A 19,250-nucleotide genomic window follows, 5' to 3' on the forward strand; every position below is an offset into this window, starting at 1 on the left:
GATTTTCTCAGTCTCCTTGATGTTCAATTCCCCTTTGCTGACTTTTAATCCCCGTGACTTCCCCTTAGGTTGGGATTTTATTCTGGCTGTCCCAGGATTTCACACAATGGGGCTCTCTGGCTAGGGAAGGGTTTAGTTTGAGGATAAAGCGTGGAAGGGTTTGGTCTCTGGCGAACGTGTAGGAAGGGTTTGGTCTCTGGCGAATGTGTAGGAAGGGTTTGGCCTCTGGCGAACGTGTAGGAAGGGTTTGGCCTCTGGCGAACGTGTAGGAAGGGTTTGGCCTCTGGCGAACGTGTAGGAAGGGTTTGGCCTCTGGCGAACGTGTAGGAAGGGTTTGGCCTCTGGCGAACGTGTAGGAAGGGTTTGGCCTCTGGCGAACGTGTAGGAAGGGTTTGGCCTCTGGCGAACGTGTAGGAAGGGTTTGGCCTCTGGCGAACGTGTAGGAAGGGTTTGGTCAGGAGTCCTGCTGGAGATGAGGAACCTCTTAGGCCTGAATTGTGTGGATAACTGCAGACTTACTAGTGTTATCCCGAATGAGGGTTTTCCTCTACCCCACAAGGCCACCTTAGGTGGAAACTTTAGGCGAAGAAGAAAATGTGCCCCAAATAGACAAATTGATGAGATGCTTAGTTGAAAACAATTCTCCTATTAGTTGAAAGCCGCCACGTTTTGAGGTTTAGGAAATCCCCTTCAGGGCTGGAATGCGCAGGTGAGTGATTGACTCAGCGATAGAAAGTACACCTGTGATTGCTAATTTTTAAATAGAAGTCTCAATTTAGTGAAATGTCAAGATTGTAATACAGTACACAGCATAGATGCATGAAAATCCAAACCCCAAGGAAGGGGAATTATATCATGAAATGGGTTGGCTTTCAACTGAAAACAACCGTATGCCCCTAACTACAACAGCAACTCCTTTTTGGTGCCCCTTTTCCTTTTCATCTCAGCATAATGTGTAGCAGTGTTGGGTTGATTTCCCGGGGTGCTAGAAATAAACTCCTCGTTTTTTCTCAATCCGTGTTTGTTTTTTGTTTTTTTGTTTTTTTTCAAAATATCGCTGCTCCCTAGATCTACATCCAGAGGGGTCAGAACTACATAAACATTCATTTCATCCTGCTGTTTCTGTCTGGATAGTTATTTTAACAGACAGAAGATACCGAGTTATATTTGTCTTCCTTTTTTTTTTCTCTTGGGGAATTACCATAAACTGAATCCAGATGGGTAGTTATATAGTAGGATAATGGGGTGCTTTAGTGTACTGCATTCCATAAAGTACTGTGTGTTTGGATGACAGGGCCTCTTTCATCGCAGCGATTTTATGTAACATGTTTAGTCAATAGCAGCCAGTCCTTGCCCTGCAGTAGTCATGTTTTTTTTGTATATTTTTTTTTTTTTACTTTTTTTGTTTTTTTTGTTTTTAATTGTTCTGCTTTAGCCTTATTTTTTGTTTCTCCCTCATTCCAGGCATGAACCATGAGCCAAAGTCAGCTTCCATAGGAATGCTTTCGACAGCCACTCGGACCACGGCCACAGTCAGCCCCCTCACTCCTTCCCCTATCAATGGCTCCCTGGTACCCAACGGCAGCCCGGCGGCCAGCAGCGCGCTCTCAGTCCAGTCCGCACCCTCCTCCAGCTTTGCCGCCGCGCTGCGCAAACTCGCAAAGCAGGCCGAGGAGCCCAGAGGTAAGGAGAGATTTTTGGAAAAGCCACGTCCCTTGCATGTGTGCATGCCAGAGTCACCCCACCGTACAGTTTTTCAAGGGCCCGATTTCCAGGGACGCTGCCAGAAGTTTCTGGCCCGTCCCTGGAAATTCTTTGTAGGATGTTCAGTGATGTCCCGTAAAGTCCGTCTTTTCTGCATGTGTGATTAGTTCTTGTATAACCTGAACCTTTACAGAGGGGGTCTAACCATAAATGCCATTGCAGTTCATAGATGGAGCCCGGTGGAGAGTCACCCACCAGTATATCTCCTAGGATCTTCGAGGGATGAGAGTTTTCTGCTCTGCCTAATGCGACCATTCACGTGGGAGTCATTTCTTTTTATGCACATTTTTATGTTCTTTCTTTTTTGAGGCTTTTATATTTTGCATGCTTGCCCGTTGTATTTCAGACTGCTAATGCTGCTCTTGTGTAAGAACCACAAGGGTGACTGGCTAGGAATGTGCAGTTCAACTTGTCTCAGGTTGTGGGAACAGGTGATGGGCCCATTAAGGAAATGCTCTTGCTCTACCAAATGTTCCTAGTTATGTCAATAAAAAAGAAGGGGACTGATGGCAAGATAAGATTTTGGAAGACATTGGGGGGTGGTTTAATAAAACTGGTGCACACAGAATCTGGTATAGCTGTGCATAGTAGCCAATCGGCTTTTAGCTTCAGGTTATTCAGCTAAGCTTTGCCAATAAAACATAGAAGCTAATTGGTTACCATGCACCAGTTTTAGTAAATCTCCCCCAATGTGTTGGGATGGGTAAAGGGGGGACAATAGCTGGTATCTCATCAGCCAGCTGACTGAATGTTCCTATTTATGTCAACGGAGAAGGGGATGAATAGAAAGATGAGAGCTATTGGTAGGCACTGTTTCGTGATTGGGGAGGGGGGCAAATGAGGAGGGTGTCTGTGGGAATTTGTGAGGTCAAGTACTGATGTTGGATGAGGAGGCCTGGCTCACAATCTGCGTTCCAAGTCTTTAATGTTGAGGTTGGGGCTCTGTATAGGGCACTAGAGTTCTCCACACCAAATTGGTCACTCAATGTCTTTATAGAGCTGGCTTTGTACACAGGGCAACAGTCATGCTGAAGCAAAATTTAAGGTCTCCGTCCCCCCGTCCCCCCCCCCCCCCGCCCCAAAACCATTAGCACTAGGTTGGAAGATCACGACTGTCTAATGTAGCATTAATAGTATCCTTCATTGGAAACACCTGAACTCTATCTGGATGGGAGTCCATAGAGTTTTGGCCTTCTAGTGTGTGTGTGTGTGTGTGTGTGTGTGTATATGTAACAATCCTGTGAGTGATGTATAACAAATACATTTTGTTAGGGCTGGCATTGAAGATCTAGGAAGGATAGATGTTAAATCCTCCCTATAAACATGCTGTACTTGGTATTTACTAATAAAATATATATGTACTGCCCTATCGCTCTTGGGCAATACTGTGTGAGATAAGCGGGAACCTTGTAGTTTAAGGATGATGTGATGGGGACACTTGAGATTTGGGATAACGTGATACCGTTTTTTAATTTGTTGGCTTGTATTATGTAGTAATGTATTTCCTTCATATTATGTGAAGTTCCTACCCTGCCCTTGCACATTAAAAAAAAAAAAAAATTTCAGATGCATTTTCTAGGATCAGCCGTGATTTGAAACTTTCCGTTTGCCAATAATGAGACTCAAAGCAGAAGTGTTTACTTCCGATAAGGAGACTTGGGTCATTTCCTATATGACTCTTAGAATTCCAGATCGATGTCTTCCTCTTCTAGACTTTCAGCTTACCGGTGAAATGCATCTTTCCCTGCAGGGAGAGCCACATCTGATATTGGTTTCTGAGGTTTCTTGGCGCATCTTTTCTTTAACCAACTCTCCAGGCGTTGGTGTAGAACGTGATCTGTTTGGGGTTCCTTGATGGATGAAACGAGGAGTGATAATATAGATGATTGATGTTGAAGCAACGTTTCGCATGCTTTTCAATCGATGGAGGAATCGTGCAATATGTTAAAAGACCTGTACATGAAATGCAATGTTTGTGTTGCCTACCCAGATTGTTTTTGATTGACTTATCTGGTTTTGATAGATCTAGTGCTGTGGAAGTGGCGAGTGCAGAAAATCAAAAACTCATTGTATTTCCGCCATGGGGCAATGCACAAATTTCCTTTTTTTTGCCAAATGGAAATGGTCTGGTGGTGCCATTTTGATGGAACGGAATTTTGATTTGGCATTTTAGGGCTACTATTTAACACAACGATGCCTGGATGAAAAAGGAAAGCCCCTCATGGGGTATGGTCCCCTGAAGGCTGAAATTTAGACCCATTGTAGGCTCATCCTACAGGTGGCATAGGAGCAGGAAGATGGCACTTCAACGTCACTGTGTGATGACTACATGTCCCGAAACATAACTTTGTTGCAGCTAAATTGCCATGATGGCCCCGAGAGTGTGTGCTGGTTGGAAAGTTGTAGATTTTAACATAGCAGGGCCCTGTCAGCATTCTGCTGTAAGGTAAAATGGTAATTAATGTTTCATTGTTACTTAGCTGCTGTCAAGTCCATTTTAATGAAGCCGTATGCTGACAAATATTTGTCTATTATTGTTATGGTGGCACTTATATTTTGGGGCTATGTGTTTTTAAAGGGTTACTATGCCTTTTCTTAAAATGGTCTGCTTACTCATTTAGTAGCGAAGTCTCCCTGGCACCTATCATACTATTAACTGTCCAAACCAGAAACCTCAAATGTTCTTCGTTGGTGACCACAAAATTCTAAAGTCCAAGTGTGACTTTACCATTTTATATTTAGCCCCAAACGGCATGTCTCCTTATTTAAGTATGCATTCCTCAACCGTAGCAGATTAAATTATTGTGATACGCAATGGTCTAGAATCCTAGAAATCGTCGGGACTGCATCTGGAGCCTCTGCTAGTTTCATACATGGGTTATATGACCAAATGTTTGTGGATACCTGACCACCATGCCTATTTGGTCTTGTACATACCATTTCAAAACCATGGCCCCTTCTGTAGCTAGAACATCCTCGTTCCACACTTCTGGGAAGGCTTCTCCCAAGATTTTGGAGTGTGTTTGAGAGAATTTGTGGCCATTTGCTGTTTTGGTGAGAAGATCTGGTTGACAATCGGCGTTCCAATTCATCCTAAAGGTGTTCAGTAGGGTTGAGGTCGGGGCTCTGCAGGACACTTTCATTCCTTCGCACCAAAGTGGTCACACCATGTCACACCGTGCAAACTGTTACCACAAGGTTGGAAGAGCAGAATTATCTAAAATGTCTTTGCATGATGTAACATTAACCGTACCCATCTCTGGAAACACCTAAACTCAGGCAAATGACCGCCTTGGTTTGAGCTCGGCCAATCGACCACCTGGGTCTGATCCTGTTGGTGCCAAAATATTTTGGATCATGTGTTTTCAAACCAACGCTCCATAACGTTGACTTAACTTTTGAGATCTGCCTCGTACACAGAGCAGACTAACTTGCTTTTTGAATTTGTATAATTGCACCCATCCCCCTTTGTTCTGTAGCATCCTATTTCCTACGCGCTCATTTGTTTGCGGTCTCTAATCCGCTCTCATTGCACCTGTTCTCTTTTATTGTTCCCGTATGTTTGATCCCCTTGAGCTCACTTTTTCCTGTCTCTGCCTGGCTGCAGGTGTCTGTCATATGCCCCCCCCCCCCCCCCCCCCCCCCCTCCTTTACATCGCTGCTATCTGTCACTGACAGCCAGGCGGGCGCCCCAAGGGCTAAGAGGTCTGGCCAGAGAGCAAGAATGGTTGACTCACCGGGGCAGTTGAGGGAGCCCTCCGCTGACGGCCTATTTTTCCAGTGAAGAAGGGGAATTTAACAACGACAAATTAATTTCATAATTAAGGTAGAAATTACTGGTCGTTTTGCAGAGTACATTAATCTCATAAGTGCCCCATTTAGTGGGATGTGAGCAGTGGATGAGGCTGTAGAGCGGTAAGAGGCGGGCGATGGAAAAGCCTTTTTTAATGTTCCCTGTTTAGGAGATTATTCCAGATATTCCTCTGCACTGGACCAGAAGATGCTGATTTTATATCTTCTGCAATAGAACTCCAAGCCGAAAAAAAAAAAGCGTGTGTGTAATATATAGTGGGGACGGAAAGTATTCAGACCCCATTAAATTTTTCACTCTTTGTTATATTGCAGCCATTTGCTAAAATCATTTAAGTTCATTTTTTTTTTTTTTTCCTCAATGTACACACAGCACCCCAGATTGACAGAAAAACACAGAATTTACATTTTCGCAGATTTATTAAAGAAAAACTGAAATATCACATGGTCCTAAGTATTCAGACCCTTTGCTCGGTATTTAGTAGAAGCCCCTTTTGATCTAATACAGCCATGAGTCTTTTTGGGAAAGATGCAACAAGTTTTTCACACCTGGATTTGGGGATCCTCTGCCATTCCTCCTTGCAGATCCTCTCCAGTTCTGTCGGGTTGGATGGTAAACGTTGGTGGACGGCCATTTTTAGGTCTCTCCAGAGATGCTCAATTGGGTTTAAGTCAGGGCTCTGGCTGGGCCATTCAAGAACAGTCACAGAGTTGTTGTGAAGCCACTCCTTCGTTATTTTAGCTGTGTGCTTAGGGTCATTGTCTTGTTGGAAGGTAAACCTTCGGCCCAGTCTGAGGTCCTGAGCACTCTGGAGAAGGTTTTCGTCCAGGATATCCCTGTACTTGGCTACATTCATCTTTCCCTCGATTGCAACCAGTCGTCCTGTCCCTGCAGCTGAAAAACACCCCACCACCATGCTTCACTGTTGGGACTGTATTGGACAGGTGATGAGCAGTGCCTGGTTTTCTCCACATATACCGCTTAGAATTAAGGCCAAAAAGTTCTATCTTGGTTTCATCAGACCAGAGAATCTTATTTCTCACCATCTTGGAGTCCTTCAGGTGTTTTTTAGCAAACTCCATGCAGGCTTTCATGTGTCTTGCACTGAGGAGAGGCTTCCGTTGGGCCACTCTGCCATGAAGCCCCAAGTGGTGGAGGGCTGCAGTGATGGTTGACTTTCTACAACTTTCTCCCATCTCCCGACTGCATCTCTGGAGCTCAGCCACAGTGATCTTTTGGTGGTTCTTTACCTCTCTCACCAAGGATCTTCTCCCCCGATAGCTCAGTTTGGCCGGACGGCCAGCTCTAGGAAGGGTTCTGGTCGTCCCAAACATCTTCCATTTAAGGATTATGGAGGCCACTGTGCTCTTGGGAACCTTAAGTGCAGCAGGAAGTTTTTTTTGTAACCTTGGCCAGATCTGTGCCTTGCCACAATTCTGTCTCTGAGCTCTTCAGGCAGTTCCTTTTGACCTCATGATTCTCATTTGCTCTGACATGCACTGTGAGCTGTAAGGTCTTATATAGACAGGTGTGGCTTTCCTAATCAAGTCCAATCAGTGATAATCAAACACAGCTGGACTCAAATGAAGGTGTAGAACCATCTCAAGGATGATCAGAAGAAATGGGAGTGCACATGAGTTAAATATGGGGTGTCACAGCAAAGGGTCTGAATACTTAGGACCAGTGATATTTCAGTTTTTTCTTTTTTAATCTGCAAAAATGTCAACAATTCTGTGTTTTTCTGTCGATATGGGGTGCTGTGTGTACATTAATGTGGAAAAAAAATGAACTTGAATGATTTTAGCAATGGCTGCAATATAACAAAGAGTGAAAAATTAAGGGGGTCTGAATACTTTCCGTCCCCTCTGTGTAGATGTGTATATATATATATATATATATATATATGTGTGTGTGGCTCTGTAATTATTAAATCATTAAATGTATTTTTAACTGCAACCAGCACAAGGGATCAATCATGTATTGCTGTGAAAGAAGTATGCTGATGGGAGTAGAGTACAGAGAGATGAGCTCATTTAATCTTCTGTCCATGGTGGAAATTGGAATGGGACCTGTAAGTGAAACTGCAGCTGAGAAAGATCAAGGTCTCTATCCTGCCAGGCAGCACTCTCGCCATCTGAGGAACCCAAACATACTATATAACCACATGGCACAATAGTGGAGTGTCCTAAGAGGATGCTGAATGAAAATTAAAGTGGTTTCTAAAGGCAGAAGTGTTGTTGTTGTGTGGTTTTTTTTTTTTTTTTTTTTTTTTTTAAATACCGTGCTGCATTCTATGCGTTAAAGGTAAACCTTTTGCAAGCATTTCTCCCCTCCAGTCCCCCTAAACATTTTAACTGAGCCCGATTTTAATCCAGCAATGTGCACAAGAGCAGAGGCGCGCTCTCCCCTCATTGGCTTAGACACCACACCGGGTGCCATTGGCTCCTGCTGCTGTCAATTACAGCTTGGGGGGGAGCTGCGCTGCGCTGTGCTCTTTGTCTTATAGGGACTCAGGAAGTGAGCACGTGAGTGTCTCATAGCAAGCAACCGGCCACAACACACACCAGTTTTGCCGTCCTATATTGTTTTATTATTAAATTGCCCAAAACTGCCCTTTTGCAATGGCGATGAAGTGTCGTCACCTTTTTGCGTATTTGGGTTGCCAAGTGAATGTGGTGGCTGCAGTTCACAGCAAGGTTATCCTTTTATTTCTATAGGGTTGTGACAATTCAAGGCTACCCATCCACCCCCCTCCCCAATTCCAGCTTTGACCTTCGCTGTCATTCTTCTGCTGCGTACTTGCACCGCAGGAAAGGTCATCCTCGCTTGGGCCCACGAGCGTGACCAGGACGAGCTGTTAATTGCACACCTCTGCAGGTCTGCCAGATAGGCTGGCATCGGCGCAAGGCAGGCAGGGGGGGGCGCACAACAAAGGTGACAGCGCTACACCAGACGCCTCGACTCTAATCCCAATTAATTTTATTCAGCCGGTCCGAGCAGGATGCCAGCAGTTAATTACAATGATCACACTGTTGCCTCTCTTTAAAAGCGGGAGGTTGTAGCGCTGCGAGGCCCAGCGCCGTTAATTGCCTGACTCACAGGGAAGCTATTGATTGGAGCCGTCAGGGACGGCTCCCCGGCTCAGAAAGGATTACATCCCTAATTGTTCCTAGCCTTCCGTTAACAAGATACGCTTCAATAGCGGCTCTGAACCTTATCAGCCTCTGTGCGCTGTAATAAGCTGCATCTTCCTTCCATCCTCGTATCCGCACTCTAATGGGGGGGGCACCGCCTGTAGATGCACATCTCTGATGATGCCACCCTGTTTTCCAGCTGCAGGGGGGGCCCTGCTTCTCCCCACTGGATTCCCGGCAGAGATACGACAAACTGTCGGGGTGATTAAATCCCGCTGGCATCATAGAACCACTTTGGGTGGACTGACCCCTTTAAAAGGAAATGCCACTTTTAGTATGGGAGAAGGAAAAAAAAAAAAAAAAAAAAAAAGAATTGCCGGCACCACCATTCTACGACAATGATATATATTTTTTTTTATCTGCCAATAATGCTTTGTGACCATCCTGAGGGTGTTCTCTTTGCTGTATACAAAATGTTTGGCTGTCTGCAGTCTGCACAGAACCTGGGGCCAAATATCAGGCATCCCCCTGCACGATCCTTAACTGCAGTGACACCGAAATTGCTGCAGAAAAATAAAGGTGTGGCTGCGGGGGGCTCTGAGGGTGCATCGGCTCTCCCACTGAAACTCAAATCACAGCAGTCAACACCTCGAACCGGGCAGTCAGCCTGAGGAGTTCAGTGCTCTGGTCTGTCTCCTCAAAACAGAAGCATTTTCTGCAATAAAGTTTTAACAAACAATGGGAAAAAAATGTTATTGGAGCTGGGCGTTAAATGGTGGTCTCCAGAAGATTAAAGATACATATTTGCATTTAAATATTTATTGAATAGAGACCTATAAACAATAACACACACACACACAAGCCCCCACATATTAAAAACAATGGTGTATGTACAACATGTCAACAGATGTTACTTTGAAGTAGCCAACATGTTTCGCGGTCTGTGTATCCGCTTCTTCAGGGCTTGCTTGCTTAACTAGAATCTGTTTCGGACAGAGCGGAAACATGCATATAAACAGCTATGCACATTATAAGTATATGATGCCCAGAGAGAGAGATTCCTTCTCTTTTTTTTTTATTTTATTTTTTTTTTTTTCCTTTCTTCCCTCCCCTCTAGTACCTCCACACTCTAGGGACAGGGCGTCATATACTTGTAATTTACATAGGTGGTTACATGCATGTTTAAGCTCTGTCTAATACAGATTCTGAGTTAGTTACGAAGCAAGCCCTGAAGAAGTGGATACACAGACCGCGAAACATGTTGGCTACTTCAATGTAACATCTCTGTCTGACATGTTGTACATACACTATTGTTTTTATATGTAGAGGCGCGTGTGTGTGTTATGTTTTTGTCTTTTCTATTATTCAAAAAATATTTAAATGAAAATATGTATCTTAAGACCCCTTTCACACAGAGGCGCTTTACAGGCGTTTTTGCACTAAAAATAGTGCCTGTAAACTTCCTCTTCTGCAGCCCCAGTGTATAAGCCCGAGTGCTTTTCGCACTGGGGCGGCGCGCTTGCAGGACAGCAATCCCCGCTTTACTGCTGACGCCCGGCACCGCCCCAGTGTGAAAGGCGTCGAATTGTCTGGAGGAGACCATATACCCCCATAATACAAGCATCGGAGGAAGACCGCACCGGGTGGTCACGTGACCGCTGATCGGGGATAAGAAAAACTGTATTTAGAATAATAATAGAGAATGGCATGTAGTATATACATGTAATCCTAGCAGAAGGGGCTGGCAGTGATTGGCAGCAGTAATATGTGCACTGCTCAGAACTGTAATTTGGGGGGGGGGGGGGGGACCGAGCGGCTCACACACAGAGCTGACGAGATGGAGGCACGTAAATTGATCACGGTGTCAGGGCTCAGCAGCCAAGATTAAACCGTAGTCAGTTTACAAAGGGGAGGGCAGAAACTGGCAGGATCATTACAGGTGGCCAAATGACACAGCACAAGCACTCTGCTACATGCTTTAAATAAACCGGATCTCTCTGTCCCTCTCTCTGTCCCTCTGTCTCTCTCTCTCTCTCTGTCTCTCTCTCTCTCTCTGTCCCTCTGTCTCTCTCTCTCTCTGTCCCCCCCTCTCTCATCTCTCTCTCTCTCTCTCTCTCTCTCTCTCTCTCTCTCTCTCTGTCCCTCTGTCTCTCTCTCTCTCTGTCCCTCTGTCTCTTCTCTCTCTCTGTCCCTCTGTCTCTCTCTCTTCTGTCCCTCTGTCTCTCTCTCTCTCTCTCTGTCCCTCTGTCTCTCTCTCTCTCTGTCCCTCTGTCTCTCTCTCTCTCTCTCTGTCTGTCCCTCTGTGTCTCTCTCTCTCTCTCTCTCTCTGTCCCTCTGTGTCTCTCTCTCTCATCTCTCTCTGTCCCTCTGTGTCTCTCTCTCTCTCTCTGTCCCTCTGTCTCTCTCTCTGTCCCTCTGTCTCTCTCTCTCTCTCTCTGTCCCTCTGTCTCTCTCTCTCTCTGTCCCTCTGTCTCTCTCTCTCTCTGTCTCTCTCTCTCTCTGTCTCTGTCCTCTCTGTCTCTCTCTCTCTCTCTGTCCCTCTGTCTCTCTCTCTCTCTCTCTCTGTCCCTCTGTCTCTCTCTCTCTGTCCCTCTGTCTCTCTCTCTCTGTCCCTCTGTCTCCTCTCTCTCTGTCCCTCTCTCTGTCCCTCTGTGTCTCTCTCTCTCTCTGTCTGTCTGTCTCTCTCGCTCTCTCTCTCTCTGTCGCTCTCTCGCGCTCTCTCTCTCTCTCTGCCGCGCTCTCTCTCTCTCTGTCGCGCTCTCTCTCTCTGTCGCTCTCTCTCTCTGTCGCTCTCTCTCTCTGTCGCTCTCTCTCTCTGTCGCTCTCTCTCTCTGTCGCTCTCTCTCTCTGTCGCTCTCTCTCTCTGTCGCTCTCTCTCTCTGTCGCTCGCTCGCTCTCTGTCGCTCGCTCCTCGCTCGCTCTCTGTCGCTCTCTCGCTCGCTCTCTCTGTCGCTCTCTCGCTCTCTCTCTCTGTCGCTCTCTCGCTCTCTCTCTGTCGCTCTCTCGCTCTCTCTCTCTGTCGCTCTCTTCTCTGTCGCTCTCTCGCTCTCTCTCTGTCGCTCTCTCTCTGTCGCTCTCTCGCTCTCTCTCTCTGTCGCTCTCCTCGCTCTCTCTCTCTGTCGCTCTCTCGCTCTCTCTCTCTCTCTCTCTCTCGCTCTCTCTCTTCTCTCTCTCTCGCTCTCTCTCTCTCTCTCTCTGTCGCTCTCTCGCTCTCTCTCTCTGTCGCTCTCTCTCTGTCGCTCTCTCGCTCTCTCTCTCTCTGTCGCTCTCTCTCTCTGTCGCTCTCTCTCTGTCGCTCTCTCTCTCTGTCGCTCTCTCTCTCTGTCGCTCTCTCGCTCTCTCTCTCTGTCGCTCTCTCTCTCTGTCGCTCTCTCGCTCTCTCTCTCTGTCGCTCTCTCTCTCTCTCTGTCGCTCTCTCGCTCTCTCTCTCTGTCGCTCTCTCGCTCTCTCTCTCTCTCTGTCGCTCTCTCGCTCTCTCTCTCTCTCTCTGTCGCTCTCTCGCTCTCTCTCTCTCTGTCGCTCTCTCTCTCTCTGTCGCTCTCCTCGCTCTCTCTCTCTCTGTCGCTCTCTCTCTCTCTGTCGCTCTCTCGCTCTCTCTCTCTGTCGCTCTCTCGCTCTCTCTCTCTGTCGCTCTCTCGCTCTCTCTCTCTGTCGTTCTCTCGCTCTCTCTCGCTCTGTCGCTCGCTCTCTCTCGCTCTGTCGCTCTCTCTCGCTCCTCTCTCGCTCTGTCGCTCTCTCTCGCTCTCTCTCTGTCGCTCGCTCTCTTCTGTCGCTCTCTCTACAAATCATTAGTAAGACCTTATCTGGAATGTTCAGTTTTGGGCAACAGTTCACAAAAAAGGATATGGGGGAACTGGAGAAAGTGCAGAGAAGGGCAACCAAACTGATAAGAGGCATGGAGGAGCTCAGCTATGAGGAAAGATTAGAGGAACTGAATGTATTCCCTCTTGAGAAGTGGAGATTAAGGGGGCGGGGATATGATCAACATGTTTAAATACATAAGGGGTCCATATAGTGAGTTTGGTGTTTGAGTTCACTTTAAGGTCATCAGAGGACAAGGGGGCACTCTTTACGACTCTAGAGGATAAGAAATTTCATCTCCAAATACGGAAAGGTTTCTTCACAGTAAGAGCTGTGAAAATGTGGAATAGACTCCCTCCAGAGGTGGTTCTGGCCAGCTCAGTAGATTGCTTTAAAAAGGCTTGGATTTTTTTCCTAATGCACACACTATAACTGGGTACTGACATTTATAGGTAATGTTGAACCAGGGAAAATCCAATTGCCTCTCGGGTGGATCGGTAAGGAATTTCTCTCCCTGTTGTAGCAAACTGGATCATGCTTTGCTGGGGTTTTTTGCCTTCCTCGGGATCAACTGTGGGTATAGGATTGTGTGTGTGTTTGTATTTTTTGTTTTTTATTTTCTTTTATTGGTTAAGCTACATAGACTTGTGTCCCCCCCCCCCCCCCCCTTCTTCTTCTTCCTTTTTTTTTTTTTTTTTTTCAACCTGACTAACTATGTAACTGTATAACATAGAGCACCACAAGTCCTAAGCCCGCTATAGACGGTTCAAATCTCCATAGACTGGTTCAGGAGCAAGGACCAGCCGAGATTCTAACCATATATGGACAGGCTGATTGTACCCAAGTTGATCGATTTAACTTGAGTGCAACCGGCCTGCCAGTTTTTTTTTCATGTGATTTATTGCTATTAGCTATAGTAGCTAACAATAATCACTGCATGTTCTTCCAGCTGGGTTGGCTCCCCCCAGTCCCCAGCAGGAGAACACAATAGCTCTGCGGGGAGGGATTCCCCAATCAACACTGACTGAGTTGATGGGGAATCGATCGATTTTTCTTTCCTGCAGCCCATGGTTGCAGGAAAGAAAATCGCTCCATTTTGTGGCCGGCTTTACTTTCCTGGCCACACCTGTGCATTACAGCCCCATAGACTTCTATAGGGTGTGTCCTGAGGCCGGAGATGGTCCTGCAGAAGTCCATTGAGCTGTAATGAACAGGATGGTGAAGACTTGCGGCCCTCAATGTTTTTTTGTGTGAAGCGGGGATGCAGAAAGAAATGGGCACAACACTCTGCCTGTATAAATTGATTTTTTTTTTTTTTTTTTTTTTTTTTTTTTTTTCAATTCTTACACAGAATCTTTCTTTGTTGCCTTTTTGTATGTTTTTTCTTTTTGATTGTAAAAGAAAAAACCCCATTGTATACAATTTTTTTTTGTATAAAACTATCACCCTTGTCAGAGCTACTAGTAGGAAAGGGCCTCAGAAATGCGGATCCACATGTAGATTCAAAGCGAGCTCCTCTTCAATCTTGTCAATGCAAATTGGGTAACTGCCACTGGACACCACCACCGCTTCATCGACCTTGATCTCAGTTCAGGGAAGCCAGTACTAAAATAGACGCACAAGCCTAGTGCAATACCATAAAACTCTTTTTATTAAATAAAAAATAAAAATTCCAATGTACTCCCAAAGGTACACAATCTAGTGCATGTAATGGATCCGGTCCCAAAATGTCCATCCACAGGGGCACAGTTAACACGTTTTAAGGGCAGAGCCGGAGGAAGAGCATACGGGAAACCTGTCCATCCAGAGGGGGACAGCTTATGTGTTTTCAAGGGCAGAGTCTGAGGAAAAGGGCTTTGCTTTTGAAACCTGTAAACTGTGCCCCTGTGGATGTACACCTTTCCTGTTTTGGGACTGGATCCGTTACATGCACTTGATTGTGTACCTTTTCGGAGTACATTGGCATCTGGTTTTATTTAAAGCGGAAGTAAACCCATCCATTTATCAGTTTCAGAAATGTAACACTCCTATTGGTTGTGCTCTCAACCAAACTGTCAGACCATCCAATGGCTGGTGTCATAACTGATCACATGTGCACTATCATGGCAGTTGTGGATTAAACAGAGGCCAAGATGGCAGCTTCCTTGGCTGAAAATGATAGGGGGGTTTACTTGCACTTTAATAAAGCATTTTATGGTATTGCACTAGGCCAGTTCACGCCTTTTTTTATTTTACTTCTATGCAATTTTGATATATTTTTATTTAATTTTATATTTCAGTACAGTATCACAAGTATGGCGCAATTTGTGCTCAGGTTCATAAACTCTTGACTTCTTTCACGTGTGCTTAGAGATGCAGCAAAATGACAAACGCAGGTTAACTTGGTTATAGCGTTACCCACATTCAAGGCTTGTTTCGTGCACATTGATAAACGCTGCCAAGCTCCATCTATGCTGCTCAGGCTATTCCACGAGGGGAAGTGATTACACTGACGCACTGTGATTGCATTCAAAATGCTACAGGCGCATTTTTGGTGTGCTGCAATCAGATTCAATGGAGGCTGCAGGTTGCAGATAAACTCGTCAGAATGCAAAGTGAAGTGTCCGGAACGCTCTTGTGTTTATACTGTCCCGTCTGTCTGCAGGACAGGTGCAGGAGAGTTTAAAACGTATTTATTCGCATTTACAAGGGTAGCGCAAAAACCTTTTTATTTTACTGGATGTAAACAAACACTGGAGGCAGTGGCCATCGGATAGAGGTAAATAGGGCACACCTGTGGAGTGGGAAAGGGGGTGATCGATTACATCAGAGGAAGGGGGCAAAAAGGATAAATGCATTTTCTTCTTTCTTCTTTCTTCTTCTTTCTTCTTCCAGGAAATGTGGATGTTGCCTAAAGTGCTCTTCACAAAGCTTCGGTGTATCCGGGACCTCCCGTTATGTCACTTTACTATCTAGGAACCACTAAGCTACAGTACCCCGCACTACTCGATTAGGACAGACTGACAATCGCATCCAGTACAGATCTGTTAATGAGATTTGGGTGCATATGGCGTTCATTTTACGTGTAATCCCATGGAGATCATTATACAGTCTTTTAACCGCCTCAAGACCGGACACTTTCAACCCCTTCCTGCTTAGGCCATTTTTCAGCGCTGTCACAGTTTGAATGACCATTAAAACCTAGAAAAGTGATAGCAGAAAGACCAAGTAGCTCCATTGAATCTGCCCGTTTATTGGGTTTTTTTTTTTTTTTTGCTTGTTTTTTGTTTATTTTTCCGTTAACTTTTTTTGTTTGCATAATTGTTTAGGCGTGCATGTTTGGTGGTCACAGATCACGCCCCCAAGGGCACGCATGGGGTGAGCTTCTTGGAGGGTGTATCAGTATGTCCTCCCAGAATGACGCTGGTCCCACCCGGAGATATATATATATATATATATATATATATATATATATATATATATATATATATATATATATATATATATATATATATATATATATATATATATATATATATATATATATATATATATTACAAATGGTGGCCGGGTGGGAATCGGTTAAGTAGCAGCCTGAAAACTGTTGACATCCTCCTCCTCCTGTGCTGTTGTATTGCAAAGCTAGGGTGGGAGGAATGGCAACATTTTGTAGGTCTTTTTATTGAGCAGTGAATGTGAGTTTTTACCAAATAATATTCTCTGGTGAAGAATCAGTCACATGGAAGAGTCACCTGCAGTGAATGTATTCTAATGTCAAATTCACTACTTGTCCCTATGTTTACTGTGTTTCCATTGTGTGCTCGTCTGAAATTTTTCTGCTTTTGTCTAAAACCTTTAAGTGTATAACCTGCAGCTTCTGCTTCTATTTGCAGGATCGTCCATAAGCAGCGAGTCTTCCCCCGTCTCCTCACCGGCAACCAATCACAGCTCTCCTGCCAGCACGCCAAAAAGGGGTCCGATGGGGCCAATCATAGTGCCCCCAGGGGGACACACCGTGCCGAACACACCGCCCGTAGTTACCATTGCACCGACCAAGACCGTGAATGGAGTATGGAGGAGCGAGGCACGCCAGGTAAGAGGCACCTCCTTCCAGTTAAACTCTATGGACAAAAGCTTGTGGACCCCTGACCAGAACACTACAACAAGTTGACCAAAAGTATGTGAAACCCCCTGTAAAACAGCTGCTTCCAGTGAAGGGTTGTGTTACTACCACATCATACAAAGACATTGTAGACAATTGTGCTCTTCAATATTGTAGTTGGTGAAGACCCTTTTTTGTTCCACCAAGATTATGCCTCTGTATACAAAGCCAGCTCCATAAAGACATGAGGAACTTGAGTGTCCTGCACAGAGCCCTGACCTCAACCCTACAAAACACATTTTTGAATAAATAGGAATACCGATTTGTGAAGCCAGGTCTTCTCACCAACATCTGTACCTACCTTCACAAAGTCCCACAGACACCCTTCAAAATCTTGTGAAAAGTCTTCACAGAAGAATGGAGGCTGTTATAAGGAGGGCAACTCTTTTTTTTTTTTTTTTTTTTATATCGGGCCATGGGGGCAAATTCATATTAATGGTTTTGGGAATAGTGTGATGGTCCGGTGTCCACAAACCTTTGGCCATATAGCGTACTTGTATATCACACCAATATATTACATATTCATATCATACACCGTGATAGGCGAATGTTGGCATGTTAAAGGACCAGCAAAAATAGGATACGTAAGTGCCTGGGCTGTCTTCAAGTTTATCACACACCTTTAAAACCTGAAAATTTAAAAGCGTTTGGTTGTTTTAGGCAACTGCTCCAGTTAAGACCAAGTTTATCTCAAACACTTTTTATGCATTCCCTCCTGATTAGCTGAAAGTCACTTGTATGGTCGAAATTTAATTTTCTCCAAACGTCACATGATCCTAAAGTTGAGCATACATGGAATAAATCTGGTAAAATTTGAACTATGAATATCTGTCAGCACCATCCTGCCCCAACATCTTTGATCTGAAAATCAAAGGAGCCAAGCAGAAAACTTTTGACTGAACAGTGCTTGCATCCAATCAGATGCAGTTACTGTTCAGGTATTCTGACAGCCATGGGTGTTGGCTGTCAGAATACAATAGCTGCATTGAAGATTCTTCCATCGATTCTTTAATGTGGCTGGGGGAATTGATAGATTCCTCTTGTTCAGCCCATGGTTCTGAGCGAGAGAAATGTCCAGCTTAAGTGGGACGGTGGAGACCTGTCAGACATAGGTCATCTTAAGCGGGACGGTGGAGACCTGTCAGACATAGGTCATCTTAAGCGGGACGGGGAGACCTGTCAGACATAGGTCATCTTAGGCGGGACGTGGAGACCTGTCAGTCATAGGTCATCTTAGGCGGGACGGTGAGACCTGTCAGACATAGGTCATCTTAGGCGGGACGGTGGAGACCTGTCAGACATAGGTCATCTTAGGTGGGAAGTGGAGACCTGTCAGACATAGGTCTCCACCGTCCCGCTTAAGATGGACCTATCGGTCATCTTAGAAGGACTGTACAGACATGGCCATTTTTAAGAGCGACTGTAGAGATATGTCAGACATGTCGACTCGATGCAGAAAAGTACCATCCATAACATGCACGGTGGGCATGGCTGGTCGTGTGGTTTGTGATTCTAGAGTGTGAAGGGGCAGCTGCTGCCACATGCAGGAACAGGGGGACTCTTCTTTGATCTCCTACACACGCTCTTTATTCCAATGCTACTCTTATCTGGCTATCAAAGCTTTTCAAATCTATGCTGAAATCAGACATCCTGTCGAGGGAAAAATTTCATTAAAAGAGACTGACCTACATAAAGAAATATTCTGCTCAGCTTTGATGTCCAATGCAAATTCGATGCCACAATATTGCTCGCATTTTTAATCAGTCTTTGATACAAAGCGACAAGGCCGCACCGACCAACCTCTGCTTACATCAGATAATCCTTGCACCCCGTGGGAGGTGGAGGGTGGGCTACCTTGTGTGTAGGCCTTGCAGAAGCCAAGCGCCCCCCCCCCCTTATTATTTTAGCCATGGCTGCCCCTCTGACCTCCCCCCTATGCCGGATAGCCAGGGGCAGGTCACAGTTCACAGGCAGCTGAATGCTCACCCAGCAGGGTGGAGGAAGAGGAGGGGGAAGCTGACTGAAGGCTTTACACAAAAACACAAGGGCCTGGAAAGTGAACAGATGTTGTGTTCATTAAGAATTCCAATCAACGAGCCCCATCCCTTTCAATTAATTATGGCTGATGTGTCTGGAGGAGGGGGGTGGGGGGGAAGAGATTCTCGGGGAGGGAGAAGAGGCTTCTTCCAGCTTTGTAAATACATTTTTTTTTCTTGGGCTCTGTGGCTTGTTCGGCATTGTGAAACCAGCTTGACGTACATGCATCAGACTTTTATAGTGGCGGCATAATCCCACATCCCTCCACAGAGAATAATTGTATAAAATCAATCCTTACTCCCCAATCAGCTCACGCTTTAATGTCCCCCACAGTTATGCTACGTTTAGCTCTGACCTATACCTCAGTGCTGTACAGAGAACACTGAGCCAGTCACACCAGTCTCTGCACCAGAGGAGCTTACACTCTAATGTCCCCCACAGTCTGCTCTGTTTTATTATATATTTATATAGCTCTGACATATACCACAGTGCTGTACAGAGAACCCAGAAGTATTCACATTAGTCTCTGCACCAGAGGAGCTTGCACTGGACAGCGCAGTGG

At 45.4% G+C, this 19,250-nt stretch overlaps 1 protein-coding gene across 2 annotated transcripts in view; it reads left to right on the forward strand.

Moving 5' to 3' along the window:
• GSE1 (Gse1 coiled-coil protein) overlaps nucleotides 1-19,250 on the forward strand; it is a 54,039-nt gene that overhangs the window by 6,698 nt on the left and 28,091 nt on the right. Inside the window, exons 2-3 of one of the 2 annotated variants that reach the window (XM_073605736.1) lie at nucleotides 1,465-1,683; nucleotides 16,383-16,582. In XM_073605736.1, the coding sequence (XP_073461837.1) occupies nucleotides 1,467-1,683; nucleotides 16,383-16,582 (417 nt within the window). In that variant the 5' untranslated portion in view covers nucleotides 1,465-1,466. Of the gene's footprint in view, nucleotides 1-1,432; nucleotides 1,684-16,382; nucleotides 16,583-19,250 lie in introns of those variants that run through there. The other variant, XM_073605737.1, reaches the window with a different exon arrangement.

Source organism: Aquarana catesbeiana, linkage group LG11 (genome assembly GCF_042186555.1).
Source record: "Aquarana catesbeiana isolate 2022-GZ linkage group LG11, ASM4218655v1, whole genome shotgun sequence".
Lineage (NCBI taxonomy): Eukaryota > Metazoa > Chordata > Amphibia > Anura > Ranidae > Aquarana > Aquarana catesbeiana.